A 15,830-nucleotide genomic window follows, 5' to 3' on the forward strand; every position below is an offset into this window, starting at 1 on the left:
AGTGTATGCGCGCGTGTGTGTGTGTGCGCGCACACACACACACACACACAGTGGCAAGGGGGGAGTGGCGGGGGGGGGAGAATGCCCTAAGCTGCCTTCCTCCTCCTCCTCCTACCCCGCACATCTCCATATCCATCTGCAATGTTTTTCTCCTTCTCCCCCACCCCCCAATAAGGGAATTAGCGCCAGAAAAAGACAAACCGCCTTGCTTAGTCAAGTGGCAAATGTAATTCAATTGTTACCCAGGACAGGCAGCAACGGAGATGACACTGACTGTCATAATTATGTTCCACTTTAAAAGCGAACCTGCGGCTCTCCCCGTCTTTGAGAGGCCCCGGCGCCCAAAAGGCAGATAAAGGCTGCGCAAGGCGCGTAATTGGTTTCTCCTCCGGCACTGACCTGTTCGCCAACGCCGACGGGCTCATATTTTTAGACATGGAGCGGGACGGCGGCAAGGGGGGGGGGAATGGTGGAAGGAATGGTCCTACACACACACACACACAAACTCCTTATTGTAATCTGTCTCTTAGCGCCAAGAGACAGGACTCTACCACTAGTTTCAGCCTCTTGGAAGAGCATTTTCTGTTTCTGGAGAGGAGTGGTTTTTTGAACTGTGGAAAGATATTTGCATAGAACAGGATTTGGGGTGGGAGGAGATGGTGTTTTAGAGAGGTCCCTCCCTTGCCTTTTTCTTCCCCCACACCCTTATCTCAGCTTCCTTTGAAGCATCAGAAAACTACTGGGGATGGGGCACAAACCTTTTATTATTTTTGGTTGAGGGTTGCACTTATCCTTTACCCACCCTCTGGAGACTTCATAAAAGGGTGGCAACCCTACATTGTCAGACATGCACACACCCACTTGGTGCACATATTGGATGAGTTTTCGGAGCATCAAGGTGTGTCTTCTTAGCAAGGGCTCAGGTAGGATAAGGGAAGGGGAAAGGTGGTCAGCGGTGCTTTGTGGAGATGCCTCTGGACTGGCGAGGTGTCTCTGGAGTCTAATGGCATCTGGGGAACAGGATTGAGTGTGGAAAGGGGGCTCCTTTCCCGCTTGGGGACTTCCTATAGTGGTTGGCCACCGTGAGATTTGAATGCTAGACTCAGGGGCTTTCTCTGGGCTGATCCAGTTGCAGCCATAGGGCTCTCCTGAGGATTGCAACTGACCATGTGATCCTGACTGTCACTGAGGACTGCCAAGGGACTGTACTGGACATAGGCCCTTCTACCTATAGAAAGCCTGTTGCTGTTTCACTGTGCAGTCTTATGTGTGTCTACTCAGAAGTAAGCCCTATTTGCTAGCTACAGATGTGGTTAGCAAAATGAACTCCGAACATGCTTTGCAGCTTTCTGGTTTCTTACTGCGCAATTCAAAATCCAGCAGCAGCTTAAAAATAAGTCCTGGGGCTAGTCCCTGTGTTTTGCCCTTGGCTTGTCTCTACTACCCCTGGCATTCAGGCAGGGTTGCAGGCCTGAGGCCAGCTAGCTCAGAGAAAGCTCTGTGGGTGACCTATTTCCATTTGGGGAACACATTCTGCATCGGCCTCTGCAAATGCCTCCCTCCCTTTTGATCTCTTGAATACACGATTGTAGCAACGCACTGCCACTCCCGAACTGGCCCTGTGCAGGGGTCTTATCCCTCCTGGTTCAAAGCATTGCAGGACCCCTGGAGACTAGAGAGGTTTCTGTAGGTGCTCTGCAAAGCTCTGGATTTGGGGGGGGAGGGGCTAGAGTGCTTTTCTGGTGCATTCTCTCCCCTGGCAGGTCTGCCCCATGACGCTCCATGGCCCGTTGCATATATCTCTATTACCGGAGCATCCTCAGCAGCCCTGGGGTGAGTGATGAGGTGTTGATGCAGGCTGACAGGTGGATGGAAGGGCTCCGCCATGAGATTGATCCCGCCCCGTTGCCAGGTAACCAAGAGCGGCAGGCAGAGTTGTCAGGAGAGATGGAGCGGACTGCAGAGGCTGGCAGAGGCTGAGACCCTGGGATGGCAGACCTCCCCGCTTGTGGCCATCCACATCCCAACAGAGTGTGTGTGTGTGCGCGCCCGCGCACACTTGCATGTGTGTGAGAGAGTTTTTCAGCAAACTTATCCTTCCCATGCTACTGCATTGGTCCAATTATGAATAGGTTCTGAGTCCCACCCCATGGAATCAGTTGCATCTCCCTTTTGAAGAAGGGCTTAATCAGCCTTTTCTCCCTTTTAAGGTCACCTGGCTGCAGTGTGCGCATTTTGTTTTGCCAGCCTAGGGTGAATTCTGTTGTGCCAAAGAGCTTCACCTGACGCTCCACCAGCCTGCTTGGATTTATGCAGGACACACTGCAGTGCCCTGCAGCCTGTGGCACCTGCCCACCAGAGCTGACTTTCAGCACCAGGATGCAAGCCTGGAATGTGGGAGAAGAGAAGCTGCTGTGCCTAAGCATGTGCAGAGGGCATTTGCCTCCTGCAGTCATTAACTACAGCCTATAATTTGCAAGGGAGGATCTCTGTTCTTTAACTAGATGTCTTTTGTAGATCTTGAGGTTATGGGGGCAGGGAACACACTAAAGCCTGCAAGATCTTCCCTTCTCAAGTCCCTGGTGTATATGGGTGGGTGGTGGGGAGCTCCTGGTATTGGCGGCTGGGCTAGCACCCCCTGGAAGCAAGCACATTGTCACTGGGGTGGGGCAGATGTCATCCCAATCCCTGTGGTAGCTACAAATAACCATCCACTTCATTTGGGTTGCTGTGAGTGAAACAGAAAAGCCAACAAATGTCAACTGGGTGACTGAGGTTTCATGGTTGTTTGCTGCCCTGGTCACTCTGAGCGGTGGTGGGGCTTCAGGAGAGAACCCCCAAGCAATGGGCATGAGAGAGAGTCACATGGGGAGAGGTTTGGCAGCTGCATGTGGGCTTTTCACCTGAGCACCTCAAGCCGTCCCCTGCACCCTTCCCACTGGGTGGGAGTGGGGCGGGCCAGGTTCTCTTCCTGTGGGTTCTCACTCTCAGCTGCAGGGCCAGCTTGGAAGTGATGACATTAATTGTGTGAATAAAATTAACACCTACTTTTTTCCCCTGTGTAAATATCAGCTGGTGGGGAAGGTTGAACAGCCTCATAGGGTTTTTAACTCTTGTCTTCCCAGCCATGGGCTGATGAAAATCCCCTCTCTGAAATGCCAATTTGCATTTCAAGGGAAGGCACTGTTTGGAACTAATGAGGCTTTCCCTTGAAATGCAAATCAAAGCTGTGGACCAGGGGGTTTTGTGGGACAGGGGGATAAAGAGTTAAACTCCCTCCCCACCTTTCTATGGTGCTACTTACGTAACAAAAAAGTGTGTGCTAATTGCATTCACACAATTAACATCTTGTCTAGGTTGGCCCCTGTAATAGCAGTCCACCTCACAGGATTGTAGAGTGGAAACCCAAGAAATGCCATTAAAAAGTTCTGCCTTTTCTCTTGGTGTGTTCATATTATTAGAATTAATGACCATTAATTCTGACTGTTATCTAACACTGAAGACAGAGAGTAGCCAGTGGTCTGCCAGGCTCAGTCTTAGAAGGCTATATTTGAGGGAGGGGGAATCAGACCATGTGCCGAGTGCATTTTCCTTACTATGTAGGAACTAAAATGTGTCCCAGACAATCTAGGTTCAGAGTTCCACTTCTGCCGCTTGTGGTTTTCAAGTAGGCATAAACGCTAACTGCTCTTTCTTCGGAAATGACAGAATGTATGTAAAAATTTAAAAACAGATCTGGAAGATCCACGACTGGATTCCCAGCTTGGCCATTGACAGGCAGGGAAGATGTCTGTCTTCTTCCACACGTAAACTGGGGGTGGTTTTGTAACATCTGTTTTAGCAAAAAGTATTTATATCCCACCTTTCCACAGTGAAAATAACACGTTGTGAGTGTTGTGGGTATGGCTGACAGGGGATGCTTTTGGGAAGCCTGAAGGGATGCCTCTCTCTCCTCATAAATGACCCTAAAGAAACTGCTGCCAACCCTACTGGAGGCCTTTCTGTGGCTGAGGAGATTTCTGGATGGAAATGTTGCCTTGGAGCTAGAAATCTAGCCCCAAGCTGAAAATCCTCCTTATCCCTGGGAGGCATCATGATATCACATTGCTTGTAGTCTTGAGTCAGAAAAGCAGGAGTTGCATGAATTGGCCCTCAACAAAACTGCAGCTATTTTGTTGGGCTGTTTAACACAGGTTGAGGCCTGCTGGTTGTCACTCCCATTTCTCTGCTTAGGAAGTGAGGACATTAGACTTGACAAGTTTTCTGACACAGGACAGGCAAGGCAGGCAGGAAATAAAGTTCCCTCGCTGTGCTGAGGTAGCATCCCTTCTCCCCACCCTTGCACTCCAACTGTTGGGGTGTCAGTACAGGCACAAGTCACTTAGCTGAGGAAAGGCTGTCACAGCATTCACCATCTCTGGCCTTTCATTGTCACACAGGAGGGCGGAAGAAAACCTTGTCGAGTGAGGGGCCATTTTGTTGCCTTGCTGCTGCCCACAGAAGACGGCAGCCATCTTGAGACAAGCTAATTGCTCAGAGTCTTATTGCTGTTGGGTTTGGGGTTCCCAAGTGACTAGTCCTGGTCCCTTCCCCAGGAGATAAAAAAACAAAAACCTGCAGGCAGACCTGCTTCTCTGCTTTTGAGATTCGAGAAATATCGCAAGTGAAGCTAAACCTGGTGATCGATGCACTGCAAAAAACCCGTTCAGAGCATCAGCTGCAGGGCCTGGTTTGGAAGTTGGGCAGCCTGAAACCATTTTCCAGGGTGCTGGGATGCAAAGGGCAGGACTTGCAAGCCATTGGAGGTGGCAGCCATTTTGGTGCCTTGGCAGCCATCTTGGAGCAGACAAGAGGCCTGCCTTTCTCTCTCTCTCTCTCTCTGGCCTTGCACGGTCCATTAAGCACTTGGCTGTGGGGGCCCTCAGGCCAGCCAGCCGTGGCTGCTCTCTCGCTCACTCGCATACAGGAGTTATTGTGCCAGCCAGCCGCCAAGGCCCGCGTGCTGCTGCTGCGGCTGCTGCCACCGCTGCCTCCCTGTATCCTGGGGCCTGGGCTTACTTCTAGCCTCGTAAATCCATTTCTCCTTCGCTTCCTCCTCCTCCCTCCCCCCCCCTTCTCTTTTAATTTCCAGCCTCTGTGAGTGACATAAATCTCTCCCTTAAGTAACTCCGGCGTGCCAGCAGGCCTCGACAGGGCTTAGCGAGAGCTACAAGGCAGCAGCCACCTCATGCCAGTGAAGGCATCAAGTCAAGCAGGGGGTGGAGGCAGTCTCTCTTTCTCCCCCTCTGGTCTCAGCCTTCCATGTCATGCTGTGCCACCCATCTTAAGACACTGCTTTCTGCCATCGCTTTGTCTCTCCTCTTTCCACTTCCCATAGTGTGTGTCTGTGAAACTGGGAGAAGTCAGTCGCGCCTAAATTGTTCCACCTAGCTCCCCTGCTTCCTGTCACTTGCCATGCTTGCTTGGATTCTTTGTCGCCCTCCCCAAAATTGCCTGATCTGCAGTGGGGTGTGTGAGCCCACCCCCCAAACAAAGCCATATAGGAGCAGAAAACTGCAAGGGCCACCCCCACAGCATCTGCTCCAGGGATGCCCCCCTCTGAGTATGCCCACCTCTGTTGGCCAGAGGGGAGAGTGTGGGGCTTGTGGGGGCTGCTGCTCCTTCTCCTTCCCCCTCCTCTTTCCCTGCTTGTATGTCTGGAAGTGGGGGGCAAGTAAGCAAGCAGAGACTGAAAAGAGGAGAGCAAGGAGGCTCTGGGGTTCTGTAGGGGAGTGGTCCTCTGCAACCCCTGACAGTGGCCACAGGAAAGTGCCTTGGTGGCAAGCAGAACAGGTGAGGTAGGGTGGCACTGAGGACCCAGCCTCAGAAGATATTTCTTTCTTTCTGACAGAGGTGGAATTGGCTGCTGGAATTCATGTCCCTGGAAGGCAGCAAGGATCTGTCGTTGAACAAAGGGTCGGCAGAGGGCTGGGTGATGGTTATTTTTTTTAGGAGGTGCCAGGAGCTGCAGCAACTTGTCACCTCAAGTGGCCTGGCCCCTTCAGCAGCTGTGACCTGGTGGAGATGGATTGCTCTGGAATCGTTGCCCAGCAGAGAGCAGAAGGTGGTGGCTGGTGACCCAAGGCCACCCTTGAAGGCAGCTGCTGTTGCTGCCATCCCTGGGCACCCCTCCTCCTGCCCCAAGGCATGGGCTCCTTACTCAACTTTTTTCCCTGAAAGCATTCTGCACTTGGACCTTTCAAGAACCTGGTCTGGTCTCATCATCATAGAGCTCCGCAGTTGTGTGAACCAGCCCAGTTTTGGGGGCAGACATCCAGGTGCCCCACTCATCAGAGTGAGCAGGAAGGCTCTCCAACACAGCAGGGCTTGCATATACCACATTTTTACTTGGCTAAAGTACACAGACGTGACCATCTGGAGTGTGTGGGTTGTGTGCATATGGCACCTTTAAGGCCAGAGTCTAAAATGATTCAACAGCACTATTGCATCCCAACACCGCCCAGCCTTCAGACAACAGCTCGTCTAAGTAGTCAGTGTAGCATCTTGGAAGTACCTCAATCCTGTCTCATTTCCTCCTTCCACCCCAACATTTCCTGCTTGCATTGGGAAGCCTCTGCAGTTCAGTGGGATGCTCCTGTGTGTCATGACATCGCCGGGAAATGCAGATTAGGAGCTTTGCTTTGATCTGAAATGAAAGTGGGTGTCTTGCCAGTGGCTCACAGGCCATTTTTAACGGCCTGAGACGCCATTTGCTGCCTGTGGGTTTTCCGGCACCCAGGAGCCCTGCAGCCAAGGTGGTGGTAGAAGTTGTCGAGCCCCCATCCCGATGAGTCAGCAGTGCCAGCACATGGCTCTCTCTGTGATGAGGACTGCTACATATTGCTCACCTCTCCAGGTAGGGCTCACCAGCCTTCCCCTCCTTGAACTACAGGGGTTGAGGGTGGGCATTAATAAAACGCACATGCCCCAGTGCTCTAATAATCTGGGCTTAATGCAATAATTACATGCATGGCTCTAATAAGCAGCGTGAGCACACACAGCCAGCCAGCCAGCCAGCCGCTCCCACCGCGTGGTATTAATCACTGCTTAGCATAATAAGCCCTTAATAATGTTTGTGTGTGTGTCCCCCCTTCCACTTTTCCCCACCTCCCAGCTGCAAAGAAATACACTGCATTTCTGGGATTTTCAGTAAATGGTAGGTGCTGTGCTGATGCTAGAAGGTTAGGATGCCCATAATAGAAGAGCATCTTTTATCCTGCTGGCTGTGGGACTCTGTTCTGTGATACTAAAAAACATGGCGCACTCCTACACTGGCAAAACTGGCCCCATAAAAATATCCTTTCAGATGTTCTGCTAAGATATCCTGGGTTGTGAATAAGAGAGGAAAGGAGCAGCCAAGGGGGGGCAGGAAGGAGCAGCACATCCCTTTGGGAGGCCCTCCAAGGCCAGGAGCAGCCAATGCCCTGCCGCTGCTGCGACTCCTGCCACTGCTACTGTTGAGCCTTGCCCCATCTGCCTCTAGCGGAGAAGCGGCAGTGCCATCAGGGCCAATTTTGGGTAAGATCGGGCCAATCTTGGATGATTTCACCCCCTAAACTGCTGCAACACTGCCCAAAATCAATGTCGATGGCAGCAACACTTTTCTGCTGATGACAGAGGCAGCAAGGCATCCATCAGTGTGCCGCCTGGAGCACTTCTGCCGCCTGAAGCAGAAGCCTCACCTGCCTTATGGGTTGGCTGGCTCTGTTCATGGCACGGTGCAAGGTGCAAGGAGCTGGCTTTTGGAGGAAGGTAGGAGTGTGTTGTCAGAATGTAGAGTGAAAAGTCCAGATTCTATCAGGAATATTTCTTGCTAATTTCTATAAAAACAGGGCAGCCATACTTAGGTGATGAATTGGTTAGACTGATTTGTTTTAAAAGGTTTCCCTGATTCATTGGGCAACAGGTTTGAAATGTTTTACATTGTTTTTAATACAGCTGCTCTGTGTACACCTACACCGTATTCAGGTGGTTTGTGACACCTTAGCAAAGGGCTTCCCCCCTGCCCCCACCCCCAGTTGTCTCCCACAGCCAAGATGCTTCTTCTTACAAAGCCATAACATTTCCCTTAGATTTGGAATGATGTACCCATGTGATGTGTTGGGTGTACTTAATTTGAAACAAAGCATTCACTCTTTATCTTCAGAATTAATATTCATATAGAGATTTGTGCCTATTTAATTGATTAATGCGGCATTAATTAACATTCCTAAGAATTAATCAGCCAAGATTTCTTTTAGTTAAAAGAGTGAGGTGCTGGGGTCTGTTTGGAAGCTGTTCCTGGGAAGCCAGATTCCCCAAGGCCACATGTGTGGAGGCTGGCTGACATTCACTAAGTGATGCAAGAAAGGCAGTCTGCACATGCTCTGTGTCACTGTAATGTTTGTATTCTGAATATGAAGATTGACTTTGGGAAATAGGTTTTGTGTAGAAATGATTGGACATGAAGCACCACCTGGGCCCTGTGGCAGGAAACTGGAAAAATCTAAAAATTTCTGGTGTAGACAGCCGCTAGTTAAGGTGGGGACAGGGATGGGTGGTGTGAATTCCCCTGACTGGCTAAGGGAAAGAACCTCTGCCAGTACTCAGTTGCTCCACTGGGAGCCGGTTGTTACTTAGGGTGACAGCCAGCTTGAATTGTGACCGTGTGTGCTCTGGGCGCCCATAACTCATCTCGAGCTCTTTATAACCACATAAGCACCCTTGCTCAGAAGGAACAGCCCACGATGAGTTATGGACTGATGAAAAAATGCTCCCAAAGAGGAAGCTCGTGCATATTATGCATAGGCAGGAGGGATGCATACAGCTGGACCAAAGTGGACCCCAGTTCCAAGGTTTCCGCTGAATGGCTTTTCTCTGAACAGGCCACTGAGCTTGTCTTGCATACGAAGTGTGTGCTTTCTTCGGCTCTCGCATTGCCAGGTTATTAAACTAGACTCTGAGAGGCGGGGGCATGTGGGGGACAAGTGCTCTTGAGATAATAGGGAAGGGATTTGGGCTGCAATCCGAAGCAAAGCCCATCAAAGTCAATGGGGCTGTACTTCTCTGTAGCCAGGCAAAGGACAGCACCTTTGGTACCTGAAACTGGAGAATGCGGTGGTAGAGTTTCTGTTTTGCATGAAGAAGGTCCCAGGCTTGATCTGTGTTGGCATCTGCAGGTAGGGTTGGTAATTGTCCTCTGCCTGAAACTCTGGAGAGCCATTGTCCATCAGGGCAGGCAGTACTGATCTAGAGGGATCAAATGTCTGGCTCAAGGCAGCTTCCTGTATTCCTGTGACTCTCTGGCATGTTAGGCTGTGTCTGGCAACTGTGAATGTGGGAAAGGGAGAGGTGTAGCTCTCTCTCTCTCTCTCTCTCTCTCTCTCTCACACACACACACACAGCCCTCTGCCACGCCACCCCACCCCACACACACACAAAAATTCTACTCCACAGCCCAACTCCTACACAGGTTGCTTCTCGCCCTGCAGCTCTTCTGCTCCTTTCCAGAGAGGCGGCTGCAGAAGTGGATTAATTACCGCTCTGCTGCAAATGAAATTAAGCAGCCCTGATCGTTAGCTTATTGATGAGGCAAACGAGATTAGGCAGCGCGCTGTCAATCCGGGCTGCACCAGGAACTGGATTAAGGGAGCTCTGATTACTCAGAGCTGCAGCAAGCGAGCTGGTGAGAGCGGAGCAAGGAGGGCGAGAGGTGGGGGCCCCAAGCTGAAGCAGGGATACCTGAAAGCATCACAGAGGAGGGGGGAGGCAGTGGAGTGAGCCTTCTCGGGACCCTCTGGGGCAACATCCATCTTCCACCCCCTCCCCTGGTCTAGAATCGCCTGCAAGAGTTGGCCCATTTTGCACCAAACCCGGAAGCAGACCTCCAAGCCAGGACAACAGAAATCTAGCAGGAAGATCGTGCGGGAAAGACAGTCTTTCCGCTGCTGCTACCATCTCATGGAGAGGTGGCCCTGTTTGCCAGCCACATCCTGCTTAGTCCTAAGCACCTGACAGCCAGCTGGTTGTAGGGTGTTTGGGAGCCAGCGTGGGTAACCCACAGACAACTTGGCTGACCCCTGCAGAAAGCCGGGTTGAAGTCACTGCCCCCCCCCCCAGCTCCATAAAGAGGGAGGAAATGAGTGGAGTGGGTGCCAAAGGAGTGAGGGGATGCTTTGGCCCTACCAGTTGGACCACTTCCCATGAAGGAAGCGGATGGGGCTCTCTGCGACTCAGAAAAGGCTTCTGCCACTTCGAAACACCCTCTGGAGGACTCTCGGGAGAAAAGCCACTCAGCCCAAGGGTGTTCTTGGTTCCTGATGGCGCCTCTCTGCTTGGGGAAGAGGCCACAGCTCTGTGGGAGAGCATATCCGGAAGGTTCAACGTTCAGCATCTGGCACCCCCTGTGCAAAACAGGACTCTGCTCTCCCCAGTTAGTCACAATGGGACACCAGTAGGCTTTTTCCTCCCCTTGTGAATAGCAGTCAATAGGGGTGAATGTGTTGGAGGGATGTCTCCAATTGTGGCCATGGCAGATTGGTGGGGGAGGGCAAATGCTTTTTAAAAACCCTCCCAGCCCCATGACCCCCCTGGCCCAGCATTCCCCACTCCCACACTACAAGAGCTCTATGGTTTTAAAAAGAAGTAGTCAGGAGCGCAAGGACAGGACTCCATCCGCTTGGCCCTGAGGCCTGGTTTCTTACTCTCTCTTGGCTGCCAAGCAGGATTAGGAGAAACCCAGGTCAAGATTTGTTGGTTGGTTTCTAATTGGGTTCTACCCTACCCTTCAGCGTGCAAAAATATTTCCAAGGTGGCTTACAGCATAAATTTCAAAACAAAAGCAAGGGAGATGAGATAGACAAAAGCATCCCACAGGAAGAGAATGGTCAGGGAATACTATGTTTTCCTACACTGTATTCTCTTATAGTCCACTTATATCATGCTAATACACTAAAACACACTCTCAGGCTTCCCAGTGACAGGTAGCAGCCAGCGTCTTCTCCAATATAAAATGAAAGCCTCTTCCCATTGGTGATGCAGTGACTTCGCTTCTGCTGCTTTTCTCCTTCCTTGGGCCAAATGATGGCCGCTTGGTCACTAAAGCATTCCTGTTTATTATTTTTCACGGATCATTTTGTGTTTTTTAAATTGTTTATAAATTACACAAGTTGACAATTTATTTCTTAACTTTTTAAAAATACATCCTGTGTTGCGTGTATCTTTGTAACTTCTTTATTTGGCACAAATACAAAAATAAATAAATAAAAATTTTAAGGAAGACTAGTGAAAAAATATAATAAAACATCAGAACTTGAACAATTTCCATTATAGATTCAATCTTGTGGAAATAAAGCAGTATTTCATTGTGCAAAAGAGACAGCAAATGTCCCTGGGGAGTGCATTCTGCAAATTGGGAACCCCACCGAGAAGTCTCTCTCCCAGTCACCACCTGCCTCACTGTAGTTGGGTGGGGGCCCCTCCACAGATTCATAAAGTGGCAGGCAGGCTCCTCTCAAGAGATGGTTCACCACTGGGTTCCTGGGCTGGCAGAGCACCCACAACCCAAGATTGCATTTTAGAATGCCCTAACTTGTTCCTTTTTGAACCTCAAACACCCCAACTGGGTAAACCACATCAGACCTCCTATTTCCCACCACCAACAGGCCAAATGGGGAGACCTGTGCTACAGGGAACTGCTCCCCTTTCCTAGTAACACTGATTATTAACATGTCCATTGCAAACTCAACAGGAGTGAAAAGAGTTGGGTTTCTCTTTCTCAGCAGGGCTTGTCTAGCTGCTGTCAGTGGCACAGCCTTGTTAACTGTGGGGAAAACTGAGATAAGGCACAGGAGACGTGGCTGTCAGCTGCTATAGGCACAGTTCTTACTTTGCAGGCTTCATGTGTCTCGGGAGTCTTACCTTTTTAAAAATGGTGGGAGCCAGGGCCAGTGGGCCAGAGATTTGCTCTTCACCGTAGATGCCTGGCTGCAACAAAGTCCCCTTGACCCCTGCTCCTGCCTCCCCAGCCTCTGCTGGAATTTGCCCCTCTGACCCCTGCTCTGACTCCGTTCTCCTTCTCTCCCTTCTGTTGCCTCCTCACAGGACCAGGGAACAGTTGGGGTCATTTTCAACGTGGGCACGGACGACATCACCATCGAGGAGAGCAACGCCATGGTGAACGACGGCAAGTACCACGTGGTGCGCTTCACCCGGAGCGGTGGCAACGCAACGCTGCAGGTGGACAATTGGCCTATCAATGAGCGATACCCCGCAGGTAGGGACTGGGAGGCAATGCCTGCCGTGCCCCTCATCCTGTCTCCCCCACACCATGGAGGTCGGAACCACCCTGGCCCTCTGAGCATTTCCACCAAGCAGTGAGGTGGGCGGATTTGGGGCGGGATCCTTTTTGCCAGCCCCTGGTCAGCAGGGTCTTTGGCCATTTCCATTAGCACTTACCCAGGATCAGGAGAAGTCTCTGTCCCCAAGAAGAAAAGAATGTCAGGGCTGGGGTTCTTACAAAGCTACTGCCAAGTCAGGCTGTCTGTTCATCTGGCCCAGCAGTGTCTCCCCAGGAGCTGAAGCAGAACGCACTCCCTTCCATCACTTGTTGCTTGCTCTGCTTAATTGGATATGCTGCCGCTGTGGGACTTTTGCCTTCAAAGGAGGTTCCCTGCCACTCAGCCGGGGTCCCTCCCCACAGGGAAGTCTCTCAGGTACAGGCTTTCCTTTGCCCAGGACTTGTTCAGAATTTGAACCCAGGGCCCCTCACACCTTAAGTAAGACTTTTTCCCCTGGACTAGCAAGCCCTAGATGCTCTTGGGACAAGTGGGGGTAGCCATTCACGGGGGTCGTGAGGAAAAGTAGCCAGGAAAACGGGTGGGTCCCTGCAGGAATGAAGAGGTGTGTGCCAGGAGGGGATAAATAGGGGAATTTGTCGCAAGTTTGCTTATTTTCAAAAGGCAAGCAGAAAAATCTAAACATCAGTTGAGCTCTGGAGCCCTTTCTCCACATGTGGAAGAAAAGGCTGGTGATGCCCAGTTCTCTGCCAGGGTCCAGCTGTCCTTGCCAGTCTGCCACATAGGCAGTCAGCCAGCTTCCTCTGGGCACAACTGAAGAGGGGTGGAGAGAGAGCTTGAGAAAATCAAGAAGGGGTTTCAGCCAAGAGCCAGGGTGGAAGTCCCCTTGTGCTTCTTCCTCCATCTTCTCTTTCACTGTTTGTAGCAGTCTAGGCCCCAGCCCAGCTGCCCTGTCTGGCTGTCAGTACAGCAGCCATTTTCTTTCATTTGTGCTGTCTCCTTTGTTCTAAAGCCTGGGAGGTGGGCCGCTCACTCGTATTTTTGCAGGTGGAAAACTGAGGCAGGGGGGTTGGGTGAAAGAGCGATGTCTCGGAGTTGGACTAGGATTTGAAACTGGATCCTAAGTCTATAATTTCCCCCCTTATTTATTTTTTCAAAAAAAACACCCTTCTACCCACCCCCTGGGCCCTTGACATTCTGTTAGCCGCTGGCATTTTTCTGCTATCAAATAATTTTTACAGCCCTTTTCAGCAAGAGAGAAGTGCTTTGAGCGTATCTCATTCTAATCTCCTTTATTCTTTGAAAAGGTTGGCAATTGCAGAAAAGGTCCGGGTCCTTTGCACACAATGTAGATGCCAGGAAATGAAAGAGGACACCGGAGCAGGGAGGGGGGAGTCAATAACGGGGGGGGGGGCAGCAACAGGGTGAAGACTAGAGGGGAGAGCTGTGGAGAGCGCGAGGGGCAGAAAGGGGAGCCCCAGCAGACACCCACCTTCCCATGATGAGCCTCCTTTCTTGCCTGTCACAGCCACAGCAGCCCGGTGCTCTGCCTCCGAGGCTGGGAGGGGCAGCATGAGCAGACTGGATCTTGGAGCGTGAGCAGAGATGCAGGCGGGTTCCGACCTCCATTGAGCCAGGGTGGGGGTGTCTCAAAGTGTGGGGTGGGGTGCCTGGGAGACCAGGGGAAGCTGGGGTTTTCATGGCTGCATTTGTGCCTGGCAGTGCAACCAGCCTGGAAGGGCCTTCGTTCAGGATCCATTTCCTCCCATCGTTTGGTGGCTGAATCACACACAAGCGCGGCGGCTTCTCCCTTCCCGCCAGGAGCCAGCAGGAACCATAGAGCAGCGGGGCGGGGGGAGTGAGGGGAGGGCGAAACCTAATCAAGGTCATTAGTGCCGCAGGCAGGCAAGGCAGGGAGAGCTCCTGCCCGCCTGGGATTTGCCAGCCACTTTGATCCAGCTCCCCTCCATTGCCCCCCCTCGACAAAGAGCCTCTCCCCAGCCTGTCGTCCCGCTGGCCTGATTGTGCAGTCTCTTTGATGCCCAGCGCTGCTGCAGTGAGTGGAGCGCAGCCTCTGCTAGCCAGGAGCTGCTGCCACAGCTCAGGCATGCACCAAACTGCACACCAGGGGCCGCACACCAGCCTTACGGAGGTGGAAGCTATGTTCTACTGAGTCAGGCCAAGGGTCCATCTAGCACTGACTGGCAGCTGAATCTCGGGTTTCAGATGGGAAAGCTTTCCCAACCACACCTGGAGATGCCGCTGGAGACTGAACCCTGGATCTTTTGCATGGAAAACAGATTCTCGACCGCTGAGCCCTGGCCCTTCCTCCCCACTGTGCTGTGGATCCTCTGCCCGCTGCACAAGTAGCCATGAAGCAGTTACAGGTCTTGAGAAAGCAGCAAGGCACACACTTTGTGCGTCTTTGCACTGCCCCCACACCTGTGCTTTGGCACCCATTGCAGGGAGCTCTGCAGCTCAGACGTTGCTGGCACCCACACCTTTCTTGGGCTCCACAGGGACCCCGAGACAAGCTGCAGTTGGACTTTGGGCAGATCATCATGCCTCACTGCTTTTTAGGGGCCTCCTTTCCATCTGGGGCCACTTCCTGCAATACCCCTTATTAAGCTGCTTTGGCTTTCCACCCTTGGGTGCTCAGGGTCACACTCTCTGGCATGGAGGGCACCTTTTGCCCGGTGCTAACTCAGCCTGGAGGCCATGCAATGCTACTGGACTGTCTTCGCTGTTCCCCTGTGAAAACCTGGGAGCTGCCCTCTTGCACTGTCGTGTAGATTCTGCAAGGCTGCATTTCAAAGTGGCCATCCTGCGTTTTTGAATCAAGCCCAGAAGACCAGCTTTTTCTGAAGGGGAAAGGACACATGAGGCTCTTGCTTTGCAAAACATTTATATCGTCATTCAGGAATCCGAACCTGTGGGCATGAGAAGGCGTCATGCAAGTCAGCCCTCAGAAGTAGTAAGGGAGGTGGTGAAACTTACAGAACTTTGGGCCTGATGGAATTCTTTGTTCTGCCAGAGGATTGCAGCTTCCATGGGCCACTTTGGTTAGTCTGCAGACTTGTGAGACCCAAGTGAGAGGTGCCAGTCCTCCCAAGAAGCACACCTTCATCTGCCTGTGCCAGTGGACACGCTGACTGACAACTTGGCTCTCTAGGCCATTAAGAAACCCAACACAACAGTTTAAGGCTGCCAAGGAGCCTGACAGCAATCTCTGCCGCTCACTCTGACCCAGCCAGAGAGACAACCCAAACCCCATCTTGGAAGCCCTTTATGGAGGAGGAAGGGTCCCACCCCCTGCCTTCAGAGGAAGGAAGGGATGCTGCAAATGGGGAGAAGCCCTGTGCTCTCTCTCCCCAGGACTTGCTCTCCACAGGCATGCCTTGTGTTACCTTGGAGGGTGCCAAGCAGCGGGCACAGGTCTCTTTTGCCGCCATTGTCTGAAAGAAAAGAAGGAGTGGCAGCTGCTAGGCATCCATGGGCTCTGAAGTGGGTGGGCTG

At 51.8% G+C, this 15,830-nt stretch overlaps 1 protein-coding gene across 4 annotated transcripts in view; it reads left to right on the forward strand.

Annotated features, from left to right (window-relative positions):
- Nucleotides 1–15,830, forward strand: part of NRXN2 (neurexin 2) — a 345,397-nt gene that overhangs the window by 276,917 nt on the left and 52,650 nt on the right. For all 4 annotated transcript variants that reach the window (XM_083417037.1, XM_083417039.1, XM_083417040.1 and 1 more), the window contains one exon: nt 12,121–12,292. In XM_083417037.1, the coding sequence (XP_083273163.1) occupies nt 12,121–12,292 (172 nt within the window). The remainder of the gene's footprint in view (nt 1–12,120; nt 12,293–15,830) is intronic.

This window comes from Podarcis tiliguerta, assembly GCF_965153285.1.
Source record: "Podarcis tiliguerta genome assembly, chromosome: 16".
NCBI classification, from domain to species: Eukaryota; Metazoa; Chordata; class Lepidosauria; order Squamata; family Lacertidae; genus Podarcis; species Podarcis tiliguerta.